The 25,655-nt window shown below is 34.5% G+C and overlaps 2 protein-coding genes across 2 annotated transcripts; both read left to right on the top strand.

The window, feature by feature from the left end:
- Positions 1-7,661: 7,661 nt before the first annotated feature.
- On the top strand, positions 7,662-11,652 carry LOC128988467 (uncharacterized). Its single transcript, XM_054409773.1, has 2 exons — positions 7,662-7,733; positions 10,717-11,652. The coding sequence occupies exons 1-2, from the start codon at positions 7,662-7,664 to the stop codon at positions 11,650-11,652; spliced, it is 1,008 nt and encodes a 335-aa protein (XP_054265748.1).
- Positions 11,653-15,240: 3,588 nt separating this feature from the next.
- Positions 15,241-24,711, top strand: LOC128991110 (protein charybde-like). The gene is made up of 3 exons (XM_054413841.1): positions 15,241-15,319; positions 22,930-23,107; positions 24,387-24,711. The coding sequence occupies exons 1-3, from the start codon at positions 15,256-15,258 to the stop codon at positions 24,631-24,633; spliced, it is 489 nt and encodes a 162-aa protein (XP_054269816.1). The 5' UTR covers positions 15,241-15,255; the 3' UTR covers positions 24,634-24,711.
- The last annotated feature ends 944 nt before the right edge of the window (positions 24,712-25,655 follow it).

Here is a 25,655-nt window from a genome sequence, read left to right as displayed (position 1 = left end):
CTCATAACATCACGCATTCACTTTTCTCGTAATAAATTATACTTTTTATACCAAAACAAAACCTCGATTTTTATCTCTAATATTATAAATACGCCGCACATTTTTTTAGTATAGTATACAAAAAGTTGATAGTTTTCGAGATATAACCAAAAAGCTCTAAATCCGTCCCTTTACCCCCTCCACCACCCTGGCTCACAACATAGGAGTCAGGACTTTTGGTATGTTAACACCCTAAGCCCCCTGAACAAGTTTCTGAAGGAATCGCTTAGTTACCTGCCCACGCATTCTACACCCGCTTTTGGATCATTCATTGACTGGACTAGAAATGGTTTACTTTTGGGACTTGTGGTGAACTATACCATTGCCATATTGTTTATAGTAGTCGCATGAATAAAATATTACGGGCATTGTGGTACTTACTTCAAGTCGTCCATCATGTTTTGAAGACTTTCTAATCGGTTGCTCAGGATGAAATAAAAGTGTAGTGGTGACATTACTTCACACACTTTCACCTCTAAATACCACAGTGGCTCTGACGACCCAGAGGGCTGAATTTCTGGGGAATCTTGAGTAAAAATGGTGTCTCCATTCCTCATGACATCATTGGGAATGATTCCATTCAAAGACTCCGCCTGGACAATGTTAACATTACTGACCTGTAATATTTTAGTAAGGAAGAGTCTGAGGCACACAGGTTTTGGCACGTAGAAGTAAGGAATAGAAGAAACATTAACTAGTACACTCACGTTAGTGCTAGTATCTATCTTGGGGAAGCGGAATTTTATGCCACCGAAATTTTACTTTATTTAGAACAAATTTAATTATAAAATTTATAGTGTACATGCCCTAATGCTACCACCGTTATTAGACTCCCTCCATTAATTTAGCTCAAAATGTACAGCCCGGATTTTTACCCTCTGTCGGGTCGCCGTAATTCTACCCCCGGATATTTACCCCCATGAAAAAACGCCAACGTCATTTTGACGTCACGAGGGGCGGGGCCTATACACGGTCGAGAAACAGCCCGCGACTGGAAATCTACCCCCGTACATCTACCCCCAGACATCTACCCCCGGACATCTACCCCCGGAAATCTACCCCCGGACCCCCCGTGGTCAGCCCTGCCATGTATCGGCCAACATTCATTGTTGTAATTGAATTTATTAATTGCTTTATGTAAATCAACTGCTCTTCGGTTAATCATTACCCTCTAATATCTAGCATTAAGTATGTGATATGTCATTGTCTTGTTTAACATTATCTATCTTCCTAATAAAATAAGCTGTAACAGCCCTTTTTCACCCGAACTACTTCACTGATATTTACGATTGAGGTGTAATTTTAAATCTTAAGATCCAGCGCAACGAAAATGGTATTTAAAACTATATGTTGATAAAGGGCTTAAAAAGTGTGATCCTTAAGCATTTTATTTATTTCCAGACAGTGATTTAAATTGTTGACTAACTTTCACATACAGTAACAGCTGCGGCGCATGCATGAGCGCGGATCGGAAGTGTTTATCACAAAAGATTGACCAATACGATTTTAATACTATTTAAAGGTTCTTCCAAAAGAAGAGAAACCAGATACCATTGTAATAATAACTCTTATGACGTACGGTATGGGAAATATTTTATTCATTGAATGATCGACCATATTTTGTAACTAACGCAATAGTCATTACTGTATTGCTTTTACCAAAGATTACGTAGCATTATGTAATCTTTGCTTTTACACTTATTACTCATCAAAAAAGCTAAAGAGCTAAATGCTCAAAATTTTTATTACTCCAATCTATCTATCGCAGTTATATGAATTAGCATAAGCCTTGAAAGTAACCGTCAATGTCGACGGGTTTCACCTAATTCTGTTCTGTATACTACCTTAAAATGCCTCATTTTAACATTTTACTGGCAGGAAACCTGCTTATTCACTTCCTATATGGTATTCTTATGAATGAATCTTTTGAACACTTATTTATGGTCATAAGTTGACAAGTTTTGTTTTAAGGCAAGATTTTCCTATAAGACTTTATACATTCTCTGAATATGTGAATGTGCTGCAATGGGGGTATTTAGGCGTACCGTTGATATATATTAAAATATATTAGGCTTTGCTAAAAAAATTGAATGTGGCCATTATTTGAATTTTAATAATTATTGTCTTATTTTAGGTCTTTAAGAGAAAATACTTTTAAATCCTTTCTTATTACGCATCTAAAATCTTAGAAACTATTTTTTTTTACTACTAGGTGATATGAACAATTTACCATTATACAACTGACTTTTAATGATCCTCTTTCTCAATTTAACAGTTTACAACTGAGTTTTTGTTTACTAAACAATTATCACTACTAGGCCTACATTGAATAAACCGGAAGCTCACCACAGTTTATTCACTTCATCCTTTAAGAAATGTGTGTAAAAACAATGGTGCAGTACGATGTAACACTTGACCATGTGAAAAGTGCGCAATATTATATTATTTTCATAACTTCTCATCTCCTGTTTACAGTTGCAGACGATCTATTAATGTTTTCACAACCTGACTTAAAAATTGATCCGATGAGTACTACTCACATTTCACTTTTAAACTGTTATTGTATAGTGTAAAAGTTGGTCAACCATTGGAAGCACCTTCTATGACTAAATCAAAGGCTTAGGTCAACCTCTTGAAGCCCTAATCGAAATATCCTTTTAATTACCGTACCATTTTGTGCTGTGCTAGATCTTAAGCTTTTAAATGACACCTCAATTGTAAAAGTCAGTGAAGTAGGTCGGGTTGAAAAGGACTGTTAGGTCTACAACTTATTGAATTATAAATATGGTTTACTACTGGGTATAAGAAGGTACAGCAATTTATAAAATCAATTACAACAATGAATGTTGGCCGATACGCGGCAGAGCTGACCACGGGGGGTAGATTTCCGGGGGTAGATGTCCGGGGGTAGATGTCCGGGGGTAGATGTCCGGGGGTAGATTTCCAGTCGCGGGCAGTTTCTCGAACATGTATAAGCTCCGCCCCTCGTGACGTCAAAATGACGTAGGCGTTTTTTCATGGGGGTAAATATCCGGGGGTAGAAATCCGCTACCCCCCTCTGTCCATATATAGAATTTGGTAAACATTGTTTTTATTAGTAGGCGTTTTTATAGATATACGTTTAATTAGCTATTTATTTTCTTACACTTTTGACATGATATAGGAAAATAAAGCTTCTGAGGCAAACATCAAAATAATTCAAAACGTATATTAACTGAAGTTTTCCTACTGTTTCAGTGGAAACAATTGTCCCTTGAACAATTATCATATCCTAAACACTTTGATAATTTAAGGGCGAAGTTTGCCTCAAGTACGGTATTTACATGGTATTGCATTACTATTAACATTACTTTTACTTTACATTACTATTAGTAAAAACTTTTGTTTTTCAAACCCAAACAAAGTCTGGCAATACAAGAAGCGACATTTCAGCCTCTATTTATTAGGCTAGTAAAATATCTACAAGCATACCGGCCACTTGTGGTCAACTATACACGCCCAATCCTGTAGACTAGGTTTTTCGGGCATCAGAGTTACCAGTAAGATAATTTACTCTTGTCACAAAGCAAAATAATATTTACCAAATTCCATACATATATATATATATATATAATTTGCGCTTTGGTAATTGCCCAGAACCGTCAGGAATATACTTTAATATTATTCCTGACACCTGTAAGTCCTAACTACCGACAGGCTTTGACCAGAACGGTTACAACTTAACCAATAAAATCAGAGATGAATATACTAATATTAACTATCAAATCCTATAGCAAAATTAAAGGAAAGTTGCCACTCACTACTATATAGCGGGTCTTGCTCTCCGATACTGTTCAGTGTTCACCGGTATCACCAAGGTATACCAACTACACCGATGTCCGCGTCAACTCGCACTCGACGACGCGACGTCTCCACCAGACACAAGCGAACTGCTCCAAAACCACGACTCGAATGTCCTTCCTAGGCTATCCTGTAGTTCCAGGATCAGACAGGCTTATCCGAACTGATAAGCCGGGTCAAAGGGCGCTAGCTCGCTTCGCCGCTGCCGCTTTTGGATGTCAACAATAGGTGGGCGGTTATAAAACAATATCCTACCCGACTAGGAAAAACTGCTAATAATGTGTGCTTAGGTTTGCTTATACAGGGAAAGTTAAAAAGGGGTTTTATTAAAACAATTGATAGCTTGAAATGAAATCTATCTTATATACTAAAAAACTTTTGCAAAACGTATGACAGCTAGCCTGACCATACTACTGGACCGAATTACATGCGGTTGGTACCAAATGAAAGATATTTTCCTGTAGATGTGCAGAATCCCTTTATAAATTAAAAAAGGCTCAAAAATAAGCACAAAAAATGAATTTAAATTTTAAGATAATTAACATGGACCTTATGGTTGCTATGATGGTGATGAAATAACAACAAAATATAAACAAAAATCTAAACAAATTAAAGAAATTCCAATCACATGTTTTATTTAGAGCGTGGGTTTCAAAATACATACTTTCGGTCTTGTTTTTGACCATGGGGCGATCTCTCGTACTTATTTCATACGCAAGCAGGTTTTTTGTGACAATTACTCCTCCGAAACTACTGAACCGATTAACATGCTTTTGGTGTCATTGGAAATAGCGTAACGTGAAGTTGTGCAGGAAACCTTTTTTTTTAGGGAAATAATTAGAGTGAGGCCTTGGGGCCCTTTAAAGTTTCGTATTTATCCATGTGATTAACATGGGAAACAAATATTATTATGAAACTCTAGCTGTTGTTAGAAATTAAAAGTGAAAAGAAGAACATATGTTAATTGTACAACAGTCAATAAGTTTGCTAATTTAACAGTTTGCTACAAACATTTACTGACTTGGTTGAAATGAAATATTTACTATTTGAATTCGAGTTGGCATAAATATTACAATGGAAAACAGCGAGAGAGCCTGGATAAATTGATATACTAAAAAGAAAACTGAATTATTAACACTGAATCTTAAGTGAATCTTCTGATTTCTTAAGTAATCATTGAAAGATCCGATTTGCAAACTCTCGAAACATAGGAAATACATGAAACACCACCAAGGAGAAGAAATAGAAATAATATTTTTTTAGAATTTATAATCGTTATTATGGACAACCTAATATGACTATGAGTAAGGATATTTGTAGAAAACACAAAAAAACAAGATCAGCTTTTGAAAAAGTATAATATATTTACAAGAAATGTTGATTATATCGATCTGTTATGTACATCTTGAGTATTTCCATAATCTTTGAGTCGAATCTTTAAAAGTCATCAGAAATTATGACTGATATTCATTTTAAAATAACGCCTGTAATAATTAGCAATTGCTCGAATTCGAGCAACAGGTAAACTAGTAAAAAATATTATCCTAGCTTGATTAAAATTCATCAATAATCTAGATTTATTCTTCGTAACAATCACAGAAAATTTTTAATTTACTCTTATTTTTGGAATTTTTCACCGTATTCAATAGTTAAACGACATCTCTTTAATACTAGATTGTTTGTTTTTTGTTGTTTTTTAGCCCCACAAAATAGTTTGGAAGGGAATTGCAAAACTTTTGTTATGGCGGTCGAGATAAAAATATTAACCCGCAAAACAACCCCATACCTAAAATACGATTAAGCTTGTTCACGAACTCATTTGAATAAACGTAGGTTTATAAGTTACCACCAAATTCCATCAAAATTGGATATTTAACTGAAGTTGTCGTGCTAACGGACATACACACATAAAAAAGCTTAGTAGCTTGGTATGAAATACGTTATTTTCCACAGAACAAACTTTAAAAACTATAAATTTACATGCGTACTGCCAGAGTGATCCTGTATAGTCCTTATGGATATACTCCTCGTCATCAGATCTTGTAGAAGAAAATTTAAACACTGCCACTTCTAAAATGTCGTCAAGACTACTACTTTGCACAGGTCAGAACATAAAATTCAACAAAACATGCCTAGACATGAATGTAATACCAAACTATGTACAAATAAAAATTAAGAATAAAAGTTTTGTAGCTAAGAAAGTTAAGTCGTTGGCAGAAGTAATATGGGTCAAAAACGAACTTAAATATTTATACAGAAAGAAAAATTTGCTAAATACTTTACTTATGAGAAAACATTTAGAACTATTGAACGCATTGCACCCATCACAAATTGATCAAGTAATCAATAATATTGACAATAAAGTCAATAGAATTATCTTCCAGAAAAAGAAAACCCAGAAAAAGAAATTAGATAAATTAGTTGAACAACAAGCTAAGCCCATTGAACAGTTTTTAATAAATCATCAATTTTACCCAAGAGTTAAAAACTACACAGATGTCGTTTTTACTGACGACGAAATGAGCATTCTTAACAAAGGACTAAAACATAGTTTATCAGGTGGAAATTGGAATAAAAATTTGATATCTGAAATACTGAATGCTGAAATTGCAATTTGTTCCATTAATGACGAAAACTCCAGAAATTATGTGAGATATGTAATAGATAAGAAAGTAAAATCTATTTTAGATAGTAAGAAACATAAAAATAATTCTCGGAAAAATGAAATTAAACTCATAAAGACAATAAAGGAAAAACTTGTAACACATGATTCAGTCGGTTCATAAATTTGCGAGATATTTCCACCCCCCTCCCCGGATCTTATTTTTTTAATAGCAAGGTACCACCCCTTGTGACATATCAAATGAAATAGCATGAAAAAAGAAAATGTTTGGTGAAATTTATTTTTCATTTGATATGTCACAATGGGGTACCTTGCTATTAAAAAAAATTAAGTTCCGGGGGGGGAAGGGGGGGAATATCTCACAAATTTATGAACCGATTTTCATTTTTTTCATCAAACATTTTCTTTTTTTCATGCTCTTTTATTTGATATGTTACAAGGAGTACCTTGCTATTTAAAAAAAATAAGTTGTGGGAAGGGGGAAAAGGGGGGAATGTGAATGTAACGTTGAATTTTAAAAAAATGTGCCCCCTACGTCAATAGATGATTCCTGCCAACTGCATATTTCTATCTATTGCGGTTTTTACATACATAAAGATGCAAGTTAAAAAAAAAAAAACACCCTGTATATATATCTATATATAGATATATACAAATTTGAACGAATGGTGTTTTTGGCCTCTGGGGACATCAAAATGAAAAAGTAAATCGGTCCCGGGCCTAGGTCTTACCATGAGACCTACGGTAATAGCTACTTCCCTAAAGGGAAATTCGCTAAAAACCACTAAAAATAAACACTTACTCCTAGCAGCATGGTTATGCAATCCCTCTAGCCTGGAAAACAGCTTTCCTCCTTCCAACGTGCAAAGTGACGCTGAGCATGATACTGCAACGCCAACGCTGCTCTCCACTTTTCAATGTTTTTACACAACGGCACACAAAATTGTCCTTAATGATGTTTTATTTTCCTTTTTGACCTAATCATAATTATCACACTAACACAACACTATTTACTAAAACACTACTATATATACACACAATTATATCTAACTCCGACATCCGATCTGACTTGTATGGTGTTCACTGTTCAAACAGAGACTGCAGAGAATGAAAAATTTAGTGGAAAATAACAATGGTACAAGGTACAACTAGGGGTGGGATGGCTGCAGGCCACATTCCAGAGTCGCTAAGTCACATGAGTCAGAACATGAGTCAGCGTCCTCCTCCACAGGTACGTACCTGTGGAGACCCGGGTTCTTTCCATGCTTGAGATTAGTGAACCTTTTTGTTTTTTGGGGATTAAAATTTCCCATTAAAAGTTCCCATTATTTCTAATTTAGTGGGATTATATTACAGTAAACGTTAGTAAATTAGTAACTAAAAATTAGTAAAAAAATAATATTGAAATAAAATGGAAATCATTTGATATTGTATGAATTATATTACGAATGAGTATATATATATATATATATATATATTTATACATATTTATGTTATATATATATATAAAACATACATATATATAGCCTAATGTATAGTAATAATAATATAGAATACTAGTGTTAGTGTTCTTAATTTTGTTATTTATTTATAATATAACGTAATAAACGTATATACAGTATACTCTCCGGGCAAACTAATAAACTGGTGAGCATTCAAATAACGAATTTGATACCATAAGAAACCAAATTTCCCTATATAGGGGGAAATCCCTCAGGCTGGTAGGAAAGAGACAAGGGCCGTTGCCGTTGCTGTTTGCTTTTCTAGGAGGCTGAGGGTGTAGTACAGAATGGACATTTCCATCCCCCCCTTCGGAAGTCCCTGCACTGAATATGTCGTGCGTAGTCCCTATCCTAGCCGGCCTGAAAATATAACAAGTTCCTGCCCAACTGTCTTCGAATTGAGTTTGTAGCCAAGATTGACTCAATCCGATAATCGATTGAATTACTACAGGAAACTAATACAAAATTGTATATCCCATCACTATATGCGACTTAAATTATAGCATTAATTAAAGTACAGAAGGTGATACTAATGAAAATTTTATCGCCAGAATAAGCTCTTATGCGATTACTAATTTGTTTTGTAGGCCTAAAGGAATAAGAAAGAAAGATGTTTAAAAAAAGCCAATACGCTTTTTCGCTGTACGCTTTTTTCGAATATTCAAATTTCTCAGTGGCCAGGAACCCTTTTTCAACAAAATTGGCAAATTTTAGAGGGGAAGAAAATTTACTTAAAAGATAATACAGTATGAGAAAGGGGGTACCGATGGTCAAAGTACCTACACCGCACAACATTACTATTCTAAGCTCGGTCATTTAAGAGTGTTGAAAAACTCAATGTAACTGCAAAAAACGGTAGGAAAGTAAAATATCTGTTAATTGGATTTTAAGTCATATTAAACCTACTGACCGTACCAACAGACAGAAAAACAAAATTCCAGGGGTGAGGGGTCAACAACTAAGACAGAGGTATTGGTCATAGCAAAGATCATCGATCTATCGATGACTGAATTGGATTGTCGACTAAAGGTCAGCTTCAGGCCGATAACAGAGCTGTGCCCCTCTCTGTCACTTACTCACTTATCGTATTTTATCTATGTGTATATTAAATATATTTTTTGATTGTTCTACTTGATATAAGGAATTTTAAGTGACGTTTTTAGTAGGTTATCGTGTGTTTTAGAATATAAATTTGTCTGTGATTTCTTTAGTGTATTTCTGAATGGGATTACGAAGTTATATTGGATGAATCTTAAACCACACCCAATCACGCGTACTATAATACAATTTTTCAAATAAGAATACATTTGAAGTTCAACTTATCATAAACCCAATATTTAAAAATAAGAAATATACACAGAAAAAATATGCAGAAAATATACAAAAGAAATATACAGTAATATTTGTATTTGACTGTTGGTTTTCGGGTTTAAGTTTTGTTTGAAAAAAAGAGGATGAAATACGTACAAGTGCAATACCTATACTAATATTGGGTTTTAAGAAATGGTGAAGTAAGTTTATTATTTTTTTAACTACAATGATACAAACATGTCATTTTTAATTTGATTTCAAGCGGCAATTTTTTGTAATATCGAGTGTCAAGTGTGTGTGTTCGTTAAATGTTGAGTGCCATATTTTAACTAAATGTTTTAGGTTAATCAGAGTGCACTCTCCTCTTTGTTAATAGTACCAAACAATACAGGGTAGAAACAAATTATTTAAATGATTAAAATGATTTGAAGCTGGCGAACTATCAATAAACATAGAGTAAACATGAATAAATACTCAAACTTTACATAAAAACAGAAACATACATCAAACTGCCTTTAACTGATCCATAAGGATACACTTTTTAAGAGTATGTCAAATATGACGCTGAAGTAAGTGATACAGTCGGTGATACAGTATTGTTATATGTATTTATGCTATAACTAATTTTGAGTTCAAAATACAATTAATATACGAAATTACAATTTTTTATTAGTCAAAACTTGAACTACACGTTGTCTAACAGTATTTGTTGCATGAACCGTAGAATCCGGTCAAAACCGGTCTAATGTAAACAAATCTGTCACAAACAAAGATAAGTAAGCACTCGAATCCGAATGTTGACTCTCCAAGGTTCAGAAAAACCAACAGTCTGCCACTTATAAAACATCTTTGAAAGAATCCACCAACTATTGTACCCAGTAATATTTGATATTACAATTGATACAGACACGTAAAAGACAGGGGTGTGGGAAAGGATATAAAAAAAATTCTTTTGTTTTATTTCAAACTGATTTTGATTCTCCAACAATATTCGAATACGACAATTCTATTATTATTGTCTTGCATGCCAGCAAGCATTGCTATTTTGAGCTATTGTTGGCGATGAGTTCAATGATTTGGCCCTGAACTATGTAATGCACAATGGGTTTTGGTCTCATTGTTTATCCATACGATTTGAAAAAATATCGTAGTATTAACAATAACATAATTGTCTAAAAACATATAAAAATATGGAACTTACAACGAACAGAACCTTACAGTTTGGCGTTTTAAGAGACTTTATAATTCAAAATAAAGTGTATGAAGAGTTTGAACGAAATTTTAAAACCTCGACGTTTTACAGAGCTATAAATAAGAAATGCTCTTTGCAACGTTCTTGGATTCGAATACAGGGGTCCAAGATGGATGTAAACCACCTCCGCAAATTTTGCTCAACCACAGAATAAAGAGCAGAGAAGAGGTCTAACAATCGTACAACAAGAACCCAATCGTAGTAACCACAGTCTGAGAAAAGCTCTAACAATCGTACAACAAGAACCCAACCGTAGTAACCACAGTCTGAGAAAAGGTCTAACAATCGTACAACAAGAACCCAACCGTAGTAACCACAGTCTGAGAAAAGGTCTAACAATCGTACAACAACCCAATCGTAGTAACCACAGTCTGAGAAAAGGTCTAACAATCGTACAACAAGAACCCAATCGTAGTAACCACAGTCTAAGAAAAGGTCTAACAATCGTACAACAAGAACCCAATCGTAGTAACCACAGTCTAAGAAAAGGTCTAACAATCGTACAACAAGAACCCAACCGTAGTAACCACAGTCTGAGAAAAGGTCTAACAATCGTACAACAAGAACCCAATCGTAGTAACCACAGTCTGAGAAAAGGTCTAACAATCGTACAACAACCCAATCGTAGTAACCACAGTCTAAGAAAAGGTCTAACAATCGTACAACAAGAACCCAATCGTAGTAACCACAGTCTAAGAAAAGGTCTAACAATCGTACAACAAGAACCCAATCGTAGTAACCACAGTCTAAGAAAAGGTCTAACAATCGTACAACAAGAACCCAATCGTAGTAACCACAGTCTGAGAAAAGGTCTAACAATCGTACAACAAGAACCCAACCGTAGTAACCACAGTCTGAGAAAAGGTCTAACAATCGTACAACAACCCAATCGTAGTAACCACAGTCTGAGAAAAGGTCTAACAATCGTACAACAAGAACCCAACCGTAGTAACCACAGTCTGAGAAAAGGTCTAACAATCGTACAACAACCCAATCGTAGTAACCACAGTCTGAGGAAAGGTCTAATAATCGTACAACAAGAACCCAATCGTAGTAACCACAGTCTGAGAAAAGGTCTAACATGAGTGATATTCTACGTACCAACAATGGAGTCAATATAGAACCCTAATAGTGCTAGTGCCTGAAGGGAATAATCGAACATGGAAAGTACTTAAGGCAATAGTAGATTGATTGCCAATTTAGCTTATATTTAGACCCAATACCCAATACAGTGTTATAGAAAAGAAATCTTCCTTTTAAATTTTTATATTTTATCGTTGTATCAAAAAATTAAAAGATAAAAAGTCAATTGACGATCATATCAATGTATCCCTGAATAAAGACATCGACATGATATAAATCGGCTCATGAAGAACTTTGAATAGCGAAACATCTATTAATAAATTCACGTATCTGGATACATAACAGAGTATTTTACTTTCGGTGATTGTATGACTTTTGCCTCCGCTTGTGCTGAAAACCTTGCTCTCGCTGCCAAACGCCGGATTCGCGAGGTCAAAGACGACCAAATAGTTAACACAGCAAGGTCCAACGGCCAGATATTGTGGTATAAATATCCTTGACTTACCCTTCCGGTTCTACACGTCTGCTTGTATGTTAACACCCTAACCTGAATGTGTTCCGAAATTATGTATGCTAATATCCAGACCTGGATATGTTATTCCAAAAATAACTACTGTATCAACATCAACTACAGTAGTTATAACGTTGGCTAACACATGTGTTTTTGTAGGGTAGTAGAACTTAAGAAACTGCCAGTTAAAAATACGATAGCTAAATATACGGGGTCGGGGAACTAGACAGTGGTGTGGGGGGGGGGGGGGGGTTAACTTTGTACTTCCCTATATTACTCGAATTTCTCAACTATACAGGGTGTTGATAAAAAACGTTTCAGGACTTTGGGAAATGAATTCTCAAACTAAAAGGAAGAAAAACGTTTATTTGAAGATATGTTCGAAAATGCATATTTACCCAGTTATCCGCCATTTTGTTTTTAATACAAAAGAATTTTTATCTGTGAAGTTTTTCATTTGATGATTATGGAATTTGGTAACCATGTTAACATACACAAGACCTATAATAGAAAAAATAATAAAGTTGTTCCGATATTAAATTTCAAAATGGCGGCCTTAAACATAAATAACTCAAAAACGGCTAATTCTATAAAAATTTCAAGAATACTTTTTTTGGAATTTTTAGTTCCCTATCAAATGATACCAAGATCGAAAAGATCGGACAAGAGATAACTGAAATATACAGTTTTTTTGTGTAAAAATATGGCAAAGTTAGTCGGGGACCCCTTAATTTTGCCTTATTTTTACACAAAAAACTTTGTATTTCAGTTATCTGCCCGATCTTTTTGATCTTGGTATCGTTTGATAGGGAATTAAAATGCTAAAAAAAGTATTCTTGAATTTTTTTATAAAATTAGCCGTTTTTGAGTTATTTTAGTTTAAGGCCGCCATTTTGAAATTTAATATCGGAACAAATTTCATAATCATCAAATGAAAAACTTATTTTAGGGTTAAGTTCATGATTTGTGCTTTACTGTTTAGTTATACAGGGTGGAATGAAGTTAGTGTTACACTTTTTATGTGTTAAACTATTAGTGAACAAATGGCACCAATTTAGGTTTCCATACCCTCACAGGTTGGCTATAACAGACAAAATAAGATTTTTTCAAAATAATTGCAATTGCTTAGATAATATGGCTAACAAATTACAGGGCTTATACAGATGTTAAATCCCAATGACTTTGTACTATTGTTATTGGAAATTTAATGAGGATTCTGAAAATGATAATACATTTCAAATAAAAACAACATTTAGTGCCCTTATTGCCAAACCTAAATTCAGTGGCATCATTTCACCAAATTCTTGGGGGGTATTTTGCAGTTTTGAAACAAATAAGAGTGGTTTAAGCTTATTTTAATTGTCAAAAGAACTACGAATAAAAACAAAATGAGTAAAATATATTTAAGTTTATATTAGACAGAAAATTAATGAAACTGACAAAATTATTGACAACAGACAGAAACATAATAATATGTTGGTAAGTTAGCCATCTAAGAAACGTGATCAATAGTTCCATGTTAATATATTAATATTATATAATATTATAATATTATTGTTATTATTATTATTAATATTATTTTAATATTATGTTTGTTATTAGATTCATGACCAATTTCTCTTGTACAACATTTAGACCTATAGCAATGAATACGGTTGTATTTATAGCCTATTTTATAACAGTTTATTTTGGTTTTTAAATAAAACACAAGTATTTAAGTGCTTAAAAGCATATCAAATTTTATTATCAATAAAATAATTTGGTACAAAAGTACAAAAGGTTCTATTTAACTATATTGAACTGGTAGTTTTAGAATTTTCAAAATAAATTACGTAAAATTGATACACGTGTATAATTTTAATGCTTAAATAATTCATAAAAGTAAATAGTAAATGACAAAGCAATGCTTCTAAAAAATCTGCATATTTATGTATAGATAAACTAGAAAAGTGGTTGATCTTACAGAACCAAACAGAAAAAGTAAACGAATAACAAAACTACTAATTTATGTAAACTCAAAATGAGACACTAAAAAAAAATGAAACTGAGACACTAAAAAATAATATTTTTGTTTCAAATTACTAAATATATCAGCATTGTACGTGTTATTAAATTTACGGAAAGTAAATAAAGATACGTCTTATAACACTTAAAACATATATTTACGCTCGTACTGTTACTCACAAGACGGTAAATATACAAAAGACAGTAATAAAAAAGTATAAGCGTAAATATATGTACAAGTGTTATAAGACGTATCTTTATTTACTTTCCGTTCAAATTACTGTTCAAGAATAGGCAGATTTTTGTTTGCCGTGCTTTTTAGGATTTGACAGGAGAAAATATTTGTATATTAGCTAGTACAGTATATTTTTTGTCTCTAGCCGAGGAACTAGGGGGGGGGGGGGCGAAATTTTTGTGTCATCGATGACCTAGTTTTTTACAAACCATTTGAGCATTGCCCTCTAATGACAGTGTTTAGAGTTACAAAACATCGAAGACATTTTCTAATAACATTTATAAGTTTATGTGATCCGGTGAATTTTAACCAAAATACAGTATAGAAATAACAATAGTTAAATTCAAATACAGTACTTTATGAACAAATCCTACGTTGCAACTGAATACAGTATAGACAAAACTTGTAGTTTATCTAAACGAAGCCCAATTTACCAAGTATACATTCGCAACGATAACGATACGTTGAGTAACAATTTGATTGCTCGGCTTGGTCATTGTTGGGAGAGTCGGAGAGCCAGACAGAGGGGAGAAAGAACATTAGGGAGAAATACTTCCCCTCCCCTCTCCCCACACTCACAATGCATGACGAATTGAGGGGAAGTTAGACCTAGACGAGGGGATGAAGGAGAAGGAATAGAGGGGCAGGACCAGGACCAGTGGACCGGCTTTCCTTTGTGCACCAGCGACCAGCATCAGCTGTTTTATTTGACTTTTACTGCCAATGCAGAGTGTTTGGAGTTTGGGCTACGCTTCACCTGGGGATGGAGTAGACCTAAGTCCTATAGCAACTTTGGATGCGAGCTTCTTTGTTCTTTGTAAGAAAGTTGTCAGATTTATCGGGTTCTGATTTATTATGATTGCTGTGCAGAATTTACCGTCTAACATGACTCTGGATTTGTATACATCTATAGTAGAAGGTATGTAGTAACTATACAACTTCATACGCTCTTGTTAGGTAGGTGTAGAACTAAGACTTATGTTTCTAAACAAACTACATAGGTACATCTAGAGTTGTAGTTTCAATTCAATGTGTCATGATACTGTAAATTTGCTCAGACCAACAAAAATGATCACCTTAGCAACCTAGGGATTGAAAGCCCATGTTAACCCTTTTAACTCTAAATAAAGTGGTTACCCTAATTGCTGTAAAAATAGCGGGTAATTATTATAATTTCCCCATAAAAACATAAAATAACAAACAGTTTAAATTTTTGTAAAAAAGGCTTCACCAATTACGGTTAAGTTTAGTATTTTATGGTTCATAAAATGCCATACTTTCATCTGATAAGGGTTTGTTGGTAATCTCTTGGGGAAAAGTATGTGTCAGATTGCTGATACCATTTTATTATAACTCTTGTACTACATCCATGTTCTAAGAACAGCTGAAATTAAATTAAAATAAATCATATTACTGTACTTTTAGCAATTAAATTAATTAACTGGAATAATAAACCTCTCTGCTTGTAAACAAAGCTATGCTTACTGTATTATGAAGACAACTTACTTTGATTGAACTACCTATTTACTAGGTGGCGTTCGCAGAGGCATCCACAAATTTGAGCGGAGTCATCAAGGGTTCATATTATATTGTTTTTTATCATACAGCAGTAAAACAGTAGTTTTTTATGCATGCGTTGCGGGTCTAAAGTAGCATTTTTATTCTTTAGGGAGTAAAAATCGTTTTTAGCCTCTATGGAGTAAAAATCAGTTGTTGTCAACTCAGTTGTAAAGTTCGATTGTAAAAGATCTAAAATATGTATCGATTCGTGCTTCGTAATCATTTTAACCTACACAGTCTACAGTCTCTTCCCATAGCATTTTAGTATTGCAGATACATTAATAAATTCCCACACTCAACATTGCTCACCTTTACTACTTCCTTCATCACCCCCTACGTCGTGGACCTGTTTCCCTCTCTTCCCATTGCATTTTAGGATTGCAGATACATTAATGTAATGGCCAAAGACAGTTTCCACAATCTGCCCTGCTAGCCTTACTAATTGCTTCACAATTTCCTACGTCATGGACCTGTTTCCTTCCCTTCTCATAACAATTAAGATTACAGATACTTTTATCTAACTGCCCACACGGTTCCCCCACTCTGCACTGCCAGCCTTTAATACTTCCTTCACCACGTCCTCCGTCGTGAGGCCTATTTCCTTGCCTTCTCATAGCATTTTGGGATTGAAGATACATTAATCTAACTGCCACAGACGATAGTAGATACCTAATCGTCATAAACAGTTCCCATACTCCAGACAGCTCGCCTCGACTACTTCCTTCACCACGTCCTACGTAGCGGACCTGTTTTCCTCCCTTCCCATAGCATTTTAGGATTGCAGATCTCTTAATATACCCGTCATAAACAGTTCCCAAACTCCGGACTGCTCGCCTTTACTACTTCCTTCACCACTTCCTACGTCACGGACCTGTTTCCCTCCCTTCCCATAGAATTTTAGGATTGCATATACCTTAATCTAATCATCATAAACAGTTCCCACACTCCGGACAGCTCGCTTTGACTACTTCCTTCACCACTTCCTACGTCACGGACCTGTTTCCCTCGCTTCCGATAGCATTTAAGGATTGCAGATACCATAATCTAATCGTCACAAATAGTTCCCACAGTTTAAACTGCTTGCCTTTACTACTTCCTTCACCACTTCCTACGTCACGGACCTGTTTCCCTCCCTTCCCAAAGCATATTAGGATTGCAAATACCTTAATCTAATTGTAATAAACAGATCCCACGCCCCGAACAGCTCGCCTTGACTACTTCCTTCACCACTTCCTACGTCACGGACCTGTTTCCCTTCCTTTCCATAGCATTTTAGGATTGCAGATGCCTTAATCTAATCTTCATAAACAGGTTCCACACTCCGGACAGCTCGCCTTGACTACTTCCTTCACGACTTCCTACATCGCGGACCTATTTCCCTCCCTTCCCATAGCATTTTAGGATTGCAGATACCTTAATCTAATCGTCACAAACAGTTTCCACAGTCCAAACTGCTTGCCTTTACTACTTCCTTCACCACTTCTTACGTCACGGACCTGTTTCCCTCCCTTGCCCTTCTCATAGCATCATAGAATTGCAGGTACCTTAATATAACGGTCATAAACACATCCCACGCCCCGAACAGCTCGCCTTTACTACTACCTTCACCACTTCCTACGTCACGGACCTGTTTCCCTTCCTTTCCATAGCATTTTAGGATTGCAGATGCCTTAATCTAATCGTCACAAACAGTTTCCACAGTCCGAACTGCTTGCCTTTACTACTTCCTTCACCACTTTCTACGTCAAGGACCTCAAGCTAGTGTCGTAATTTGATTATATTTACGATCCATACCGTTTCTGTTCTAATATCTGTGGAATAATGCTATCAGCTTTTTCTTTATTTACTGCATTCAAAAACAGCTGATCATATGACTTTGTTTATGTGTCAAATACTGCTTCCATAAGGATTACATTGAAACTTTGAGACCCAGTGGGGCGGATTCCTGAGAGACTTTTTTAACGCCATATAGATGTTGGCACTCACCGATATGGCCTTTATCACCGTGCAAAATTTGAAAACGATTGATTCAGCCGTCTAGGAGGAGTTTGCGTATTACGAAATGCATAAGAGTCGACGTATAAGAGCTTCGCTCGCTTCGCTCGCTCCGCTCAAAAAATATAGGTACTTTACCACTTTTGAAAGTAGGTTATAATAGATGAGATAGGAAATAGTTTATTGAATAAAAACATGAATAGATCCAAAATACATAAAAATATGACTTCAGTCTCAGAGTAATAAAACAAAATTATGTGTATATATATAATATATATATATATATATATATATAAAACAAAAATTATGTTTTATTACTCTGAGCTTCAGTGAAGGATAATCATGCACACTACTTCTGCTTTTAAAATATATTGACTAACTGGTGGTAACATGAGTTCCCATATTGTGTGCTTATCTAATCACTCTAGTTCAACATGGAATCACATACTTTACTAAAACCTTTGACTAAAACACACACACTTTTTTACTGAGTCAAACTAATGGAATGAATAATTGTGAGCTATATGATATATATATATATATATATAGGAACTCATCAACTTGGTCAGCAACAAAAAGTAAGGCAGAAAATTGAACCTTATATCTTAGCCATTATGTTACTACTGTGTTCTTGTCAATAAAAAATTGCCTACAGCTGGTGCATATATATGGGATGTCTACTTTAGTATCCAATAGTAAATGACAAAACTTAAGAATCATATGGTTAAAAATAGGCCTTTGCCCTATTATACAGGGTTAGGCAAAAGTCTGGAACCCCCCAGTTAACTTTTTAACACGTTGCAGTAGGAAAACCAAACTCGGCACATATTTACAACATAAGAAATCATACTTTTTCATCAAAGTTACAACTTTGCCCCAGCCCCCAAAATGGGGTATTTTGGGGGCAGCCCCAAATTTTCAAATGTATCATGTGACCCTTCATTTTAAAGGGTTTAACAAGAGAAATTGAATGGCGCAAAATAGAAGTCAATATTGCACCCCTAATCAAAATGGCAGCCATTTTAATTATTTAAGATGATCAGGCAAGATAAGGTCTGGACACCCCCAGTTAACTTTAAAAATTTAATATTTTATACTGACCAAAAGGTGAATTCTCTTTTTTTTAGCGAATTTCCCATATAGGGAATAAGCTATTACCGTAATACTCATGGTAAGACCTGGACGCGGGACCAATTTTTTTTTTCGTTTTGAGGTCCCTAGAGGCCAAAAACACCATCCGTTCAAATTCATATATATATATATATATTTATATATTTATATATTTATATATTTATATATATATATATATGTGTGTCCGTCAGCACGATAACTCGAGCAAAAATGATCCGATTTTGATGAAATTTGGTACAAACGTGTAAACGTACGTTTATTCGAACGAGTTCGCGATCCAGCATGATCGGACCATGGGAACGGGGGTTTACGGGGGGTTTTATGGGGTAAAAATAGGTTTTTCCCATTTTTGACCCAAAAAACATAAAATTTAGCAATTTCTTTCCAAACCATTTTGTAGAGCTTAAAAAAACAAATAATTTAGTATATTGAAGCGTTATTATGCGCCTAATGGTTACGGAGAAAATACCAAAAATTGTACATTTAAAATTCCCATGTTATTCTTACGGAGAATAAGTAAACTGTTGTAGTTTGCTTGTTTGTGAACATATTTTGATCAAATTTGGAAAATGTTTTTATTTCTTACTAACTATTCACATTTTACAAAAAAAAAAAACAGTTTTACCCTCCCTGATGCAGCAAACCTAAGTACTTGTTAAACTAATTCTATTTAAATCAAGAATAAATGTTATATTTTTAAGTAGACATTTCAGTGTAAATCCAATCAGTCAAATGGAAATTCGCTTAGTCTGCAGGTTTGCTGCGGCGGGGGTATTATAAATTTTTACTGAGTTTAGTTTTCCTGCTATAACCTGTTAAAAAGTTAATAGGGGATATTTCAAAATGACAGGCATTTTGATTAGGGGTGCGATATTGACCTCTTATGTTGTAAATATGTGCTGAGTTTGGTTTTCCTACTGCAACGCGTTAAAAAGTTAACTGGGGGGTTCCAGGCTTTTGCCTAACCCTGTATATTTTTGAGTTATACAGAATTCACAGGTGAGTATTTTTATTTAATCAAAGGGGGAGAGAGGCAGCTTGGAGTTGTTATTTTTTAAGTAAAATTTTTTTTGTCTTAACTTGTACATTGACTATTTTAGCAAAATACATGCTCTTTGCCCACAAAATAGATTGTCAAGACAAGACTTGGCATAGTGATTTATGTATCACATATAGACATACTCAATTAAGTATGCAAAGTATGTTTAATTTATTTGTTTTTCGCCATCCCTCCAAAATGTGAATTATTTAGGGAATTATAATTGTATGGTTTCATGGCAAAATAAGGCGCTTTCTCGATTATTAAGTAAACCTTGCTAAATTCTTGCTCATGTGACTTAATTTCCTTGTTTATATAACGCCAGTCAGTCACACATTCAGGTTATGGTTACATGCCTACATGCCACTTGGTAAGGTAGCAGATGTCACTGTATACCCACGTGTAAGGTATTTGATAATGATCACGCCAATACCACATGTGTCAAGTATGATTCATCATGACACACTCATACCACACCTGCATGCTTTTGTTTTAATCATTCTCTTCAACTTCACTGCTTTTTGTTTAACTGAAGTGCTATTTATACTTTAAACTTGATTACAAATCAAGTTGAAATATTTACAAGTGTTTATTTTGATATATATTTCTAAAACAGTATCAGTTAAGTACCGAAATAAATACAGTTGTTGCTAAAATGATTCTAAGTGGATTCTGCAATAAGTTGTGTATGTTGTGGTAGATCATGAAACAAGTAAAATATAAAGATATTTTTATATTACTAGCAGTTACCTGGCGTGCGTTGCTGCGCTAATTTGTTCTAGCTTGGTATTTTAAGCCAAGTATGAATGGAGATGAGTGGCGCGATCTTGTAGTCTTGTTAGTGACTATAAGACCGACATTCCTTAGACATATGTATCACATATAGACATATCACTAAGTTACATAAATACCAAGTTAATTGGTAATTTGTTCTTTACAATAAATAATAAAAATGTATTAATAAAATTAATATAATATTTATTTTACCTAATTGCCAGTGGACAAACAATGTTTATTTTTGTTTTTTCATTAGGTGTATAAATATATAATTTTTTAGGCATACCTACCACCATGTGAGCACGCAACATACAGCTTTCCGAGTGAAAAGGGTGCATTTTCTAAATTAAAACCGGCGTGGCGATAGTCAGCCATTGCCTTTTGCCTTATAATGGTTATTGGGAAAGCAAGACGCAAAGGAAATTGTAGTTGCTTGAATTCAAAGGGTAATTTGGATGAAATCATCGGTATTCTTGGGATTAAGATTATTTCTCCTTTAAACTTATTCCAGATGATGGTTGCTTCGATCAAGTTTTGTGTCATTTTTTTATTGCCAGTCTGGTTCCGTTGCACAGCTTGGGTAGATTTAAGTTTCGCATTACTGTAGTATTATTGGAGTTCCTTCTTTTAATGACAATTATGTGGTGGGTTAGTGAAAAATTGGGAGGCTTTTAAATACCTAAGACGAACAATTATTATTCACTTAATAATTTATGTTAGATTGTGTATATAGAACAAAAGATAAAAATATTTTAAGGTATTGTCATCCCTTTTATTGTTTATAATACTTTGATTAAGGTTTTTGTTTTTACTTTTTATTTTTACATATTTAATAGAGGAGAATTTAAATGTTGTTGAGTGCAAAGGTGTGCTGCAATTGGGGTTTAATATATTTGGACTTATCCAAAAATTCAAATAGTTTCCTGTTCTGCATTCTGTGGAAACAGTATGGCACTATTTCAAATCATGACCTTAGACATTCCATCCCCATGTTAAATTTGTTACCAGGTTTTTTATCAAAATTGTGGTAGTTGATGTGAGCCATCTATAGATTGCGCTGATCTAAATTACTAAATTCTGTCTAGTGCACAAACCTTTTTACCAATTCAAACTTAGGGAATGACTTATGGTGAGCTATAGTCTAATAGCAACTGTTATGACTCGAGAACCTGGTCAGCAACAAAAAATAAAGTATAAAATAGAATTTTAGACACTAGCACATTCTGTGACTGGTTCTCACAACTACGTTCTTATTTAGTAAACAAATTAGCGAGAGCTGGTCCATATAAATGGGATATATATATGTTGGTCCTTTTAAAATGCCTTAAAATTAGTTTCATTAGTTGTTAATAACAGTATATAGAAGATATAGATATACAGATAGATAGATAGATAGATAGATAGATAGATATCTGTTCCATATATAGTATTTCATCAGCCTTTCAATTGAATAAATAAGTTACATACAAAAATTTAGTTTCTTGTTAAGACCAACAATGAAATTTTTGTCAAAACTTATACAATTCAGTTATGGAAAACAATGTTATTTCAATATTTGGCCAAATACGTTGATGTTCGACAAAAACATTGATGTATAAAAACATTGGTAGCGTCATCAATGTAAAAAACATTGAACAATGATAGAAAAATAGGGATGTTTTGAAAACATCCACTATCAATACTCTCATCCCTATACATCACACATTCCTCAAGCGCAGACACTTTGTCAACAAAACAAAGACTTGCATCTGAAGTGGAAACCGTAACTGCAAAGAGCTTTTCATACGTTAGTAGCAAGACCCTAATAGTTTTCTTTTCTCATTAAGTTCAGTGATACGTTTATACCCAAAACAAAGATGAAGTTATCTGATAAGGGTTAAGGTCTAGTTCCAGGCTGCCTCTAGAGGTTTTTCTAGTTTGAGTTCCTGGGGTTTGTATATTTTAAATCCTTAACGCTCAAATCCAAAAGCTTAAATATAGATCCTAGATATTACAAACTAAGTCCTAAATTGTAATTCTGTCTGTAGCGGAGGAAGCAGAGTGGGAAGTAGCATGTTCAGCTCTGGCCCAGAGGCTAGGTGAGGAGTTGAGGGCTGCCAAGTCTGCACAGTTATCCTGTGGTGAGGTGTTGCTGCCACGAGAGTTGCTGCCTACAGTCGCTAGCGAGATACTGGCCCAGTCCGTCTGCGAGCCCTGTGGTCTAAGGTAAACATCAATAATTTTTATTTTCTTTTGAAGAAGAAAATACTAAGACTATCTATAAATTAAGATCCCCGACAAGCTCCAATCTCGGCCAAGCATTCTATCACCATTCTCATCACACTCCATTCTACATTCATCCTTCACTTATATTTGAGTTACAATACGCACATAGGTAGCGTCCCCATCTCAAATGGCAATACTAAAAATAATAGTTCAAATCTTAGAGCAGTGCTGTGCTCTTTACTTAATCCAGTACTCATCTATCCCACACCTATGTGACAATTGGTCTTACTCTCTAACAGAAGATAAAAACGACGTGAAGGAAAATCTACACTACTGCCATGTATGAATGACAGAAATCTAGTAGTTCTAAGTAGATTTTAGTATCCTAGTTTAAGGTGTTAACTGTTTTTGAAGTCCATTTGCAGTTGACAAATAAAAAAAAAACAAAGACAAAACATAGTCCCTGAATAGATTTCCCATCCTAATGGAACAGCTGAAGCCAATTTTAAATTGTAAACAAAACACAACATCTACAGAAAACCGAACAGATCTAACAATAAAATTGGCTTCAGCTGTTTTATAAGGATGGAAAATCTACTAAGGGACTATGTTTTATCCATGGTAAAAGTGATTGAACCAAATTTAAGTTGTGAACCTGTCATTCTCTTTTTTGGATATGTGGAAATTATTTTCTCCCAATTCAGGATTTCTTGGTGCACAGAGGAAAGGAACAATTGGACGAGTAGCTGACAATTATTTTCAACATGTAGTTCTCCTAACATTTATCTCTGATGAAGTCAATCCATATAGATTTTCTTACCATTTCCCTTGGTTACAGGGGCTGCACCCTTTCCAAGGCACCACTGAGCACATAGCGACTCCTGTGAGAGAGCAGGGTGGGAAAAGAGGGAGACCTCCAAAAACGTTTTGAAACTCACAAATTTGATTGCTCAATTCTATCATGTTGTTTGTTTGAATATTTCCTTCGTAAAATATGAACAACCTTTCTAATCAGTAAAAATATTGATTAATAATATGCATTTACAGTCTTTTATGAGAGGCTATGAATGTGATTGTCCCAATCCCTGTACAATTTCTTCCATTAAAACATTCCAAATAGCTCATAACATTTCAAATACATAATTTAACCACGAAAAAATAACCATAACAGTTACTGATTTGTTTTCTGGCAACTCACATTGTAAAGGACCATCAAATTCTTACAGTAATTAGTTATTTTAAAACTCCTTTTTTTACTTAAAATTTTCCTTGTTTACAGGGGCTGCACCCTGGACATCCAGCTAGAGACTGAGGAAGGCAGTCAGGTGAAGATCAGCAGCATCAAGTGGGACCCTCAGATGAGCTCCACCTTCCTGCTGAGTCTAACGCTGAGGCAAGACACAACACACAAGTGGCGACTTTCTCAGCTGCTGAAGACTTTGACCAAGGGTCGCACTCTGGTCATCAGCAACAACTTCCTCCTACACAAGACAAGGCTCTACCGGTCCCTCTCTAACACCCAGTGAGTAATCATGTCAGATTTGACTATTGATACATCAAAGTAGACATCCCAAAGGCATTTTCAAGCTATAACCAGTTTTAAAGCAAAAGAAAACATGATGGAATTCAACCTCCAACAATGCTGTTGTCAGATAAGTTTTTCTAACCTTCCATCTTTTACTCAAACCCAATTGAAAGGATAACTAAAATATTTGTTGTGCCACCAAGACGGAAAACAGCGATTTGACTACAGCTCATTCTGTAATAGTCTCATCCACTTCAGCTATAGTTTTTCAATTAGTTAACTAGCCGCAGGTAGTCCAAACAGATAGGATGTCTACATCAGTACCATAGTCAGTGTTCCCTGAGAGTAAAGTCTGATAGTTACTTAGTTTTAAGTTTAGAAATAGTCTTATAATTATTTGAGATCAGTAAAATATTGTAGTTTAAAATAACATGGAACAATTTTAATTAAATTTACATTTGGTTGAAGATCGAATAAAAAATCTTCTCCAAATAGAAGGTTTTACAGGTTGATTAATTTTATTTTCATCATTCTGTCCGGAAAGTAGCCATCATTAGTTCTTTAAATCGCCAGAAAAATCATCGTTATCGGTTAACTTCAAATAGGGAACCGAAAAAACACATGGTAAATCTTTCGGTTCGCTAACCTCAAATTTTGTATAAGTGCATTATAAAAACGCTACTAATCATACGATATTAGAGTTATGTTTGTAAATAACAAAAATGTAAACATTGATGACGACTTTGCATAACCTCAAATTGTGTGGTCTAATTTTGTAACGATTAGAAGGCTATTTCCACAGTATGATGAAAATAGGTGTTCATCACACGGAACAAAATTGTCTTTTTGGTACGTAATCGTATTAATTAAAATGCCATTGCCTACGAAAAAACAACTTTCGCTCCTAGTGATAAAAAGTACTATTATTTCCACAACGTGTATATTTTGTCATCTAAAAAAATGTTTTTTTCTCCCATACATTTGCACATTTGTAATTCATATTTTTGAAACCAAAAAGATGGT

The sequence above is a fragment of the Macrosteles quadrilineatus genome, unplaced genomic scaffold (assembly GCF_028750875.1).
Source record: "Macrosteles quadrilineatus isolate MER2022 unplaced genomic scaffold, UCM_ALF_1.0 Scaffold_3__2_contigs__length_128488019, whole genome shotgun sequence".
In the NCBI taxonomy this organism is placed as follows: Eukaryota; Metazoa; Arthropoda; class Insecta; order Hemiptera; family Cicadellidae; genus Macrosteles; species Macrosteles quadrilineatus.
This window is presented reverse-complemented; position numbering and strand designations above follow the sequence as displayed.

What these genes read in the sequence shown, in the direction of transcription:
- LOC128988467 (XM_054409773.1), top strand. Translation starts at nt 7,662, where the DNA reads ATGGCTGCAGGCCACATTCCAGAGTCGCTAAGTCACATGAGTCAGAAC. An exon ending in GTCAGCGTCCTCCTCCACAG is followed by an intron (nt 7,734 to 10,716) that starts GTACGTACCTGT and finishes GCTCAACCACAG; the next exon opens with AATAAAGAGCAGAGAAGAGG.
- LOC128991110 (XM_054413841.1), top strand. Translation starts at nt 15,256, where the DNA reads ATGATTGCTGTGCAGAATTTACCGTCTAACATGACTCTGGATTTGTAT. An exon ending in GTATACATCTATAGTAGAAG is followed by an intron (nt 15,320 to 22,929) that starts GTATGTAGTAAC and finishes TTCTGTCTGTAG; the next exon opens with CGGAGGAAGCAGAGTGGGAA. An exon ending in TGCGAGCCCTGTGGTCTAAG is followed by an intron (nt 23,108 to 24,386) that starts GTAAACATCAAT and finishes CCTTGTTTACAG; the next exon opens with GGGCTGCACCCTGGACATCC.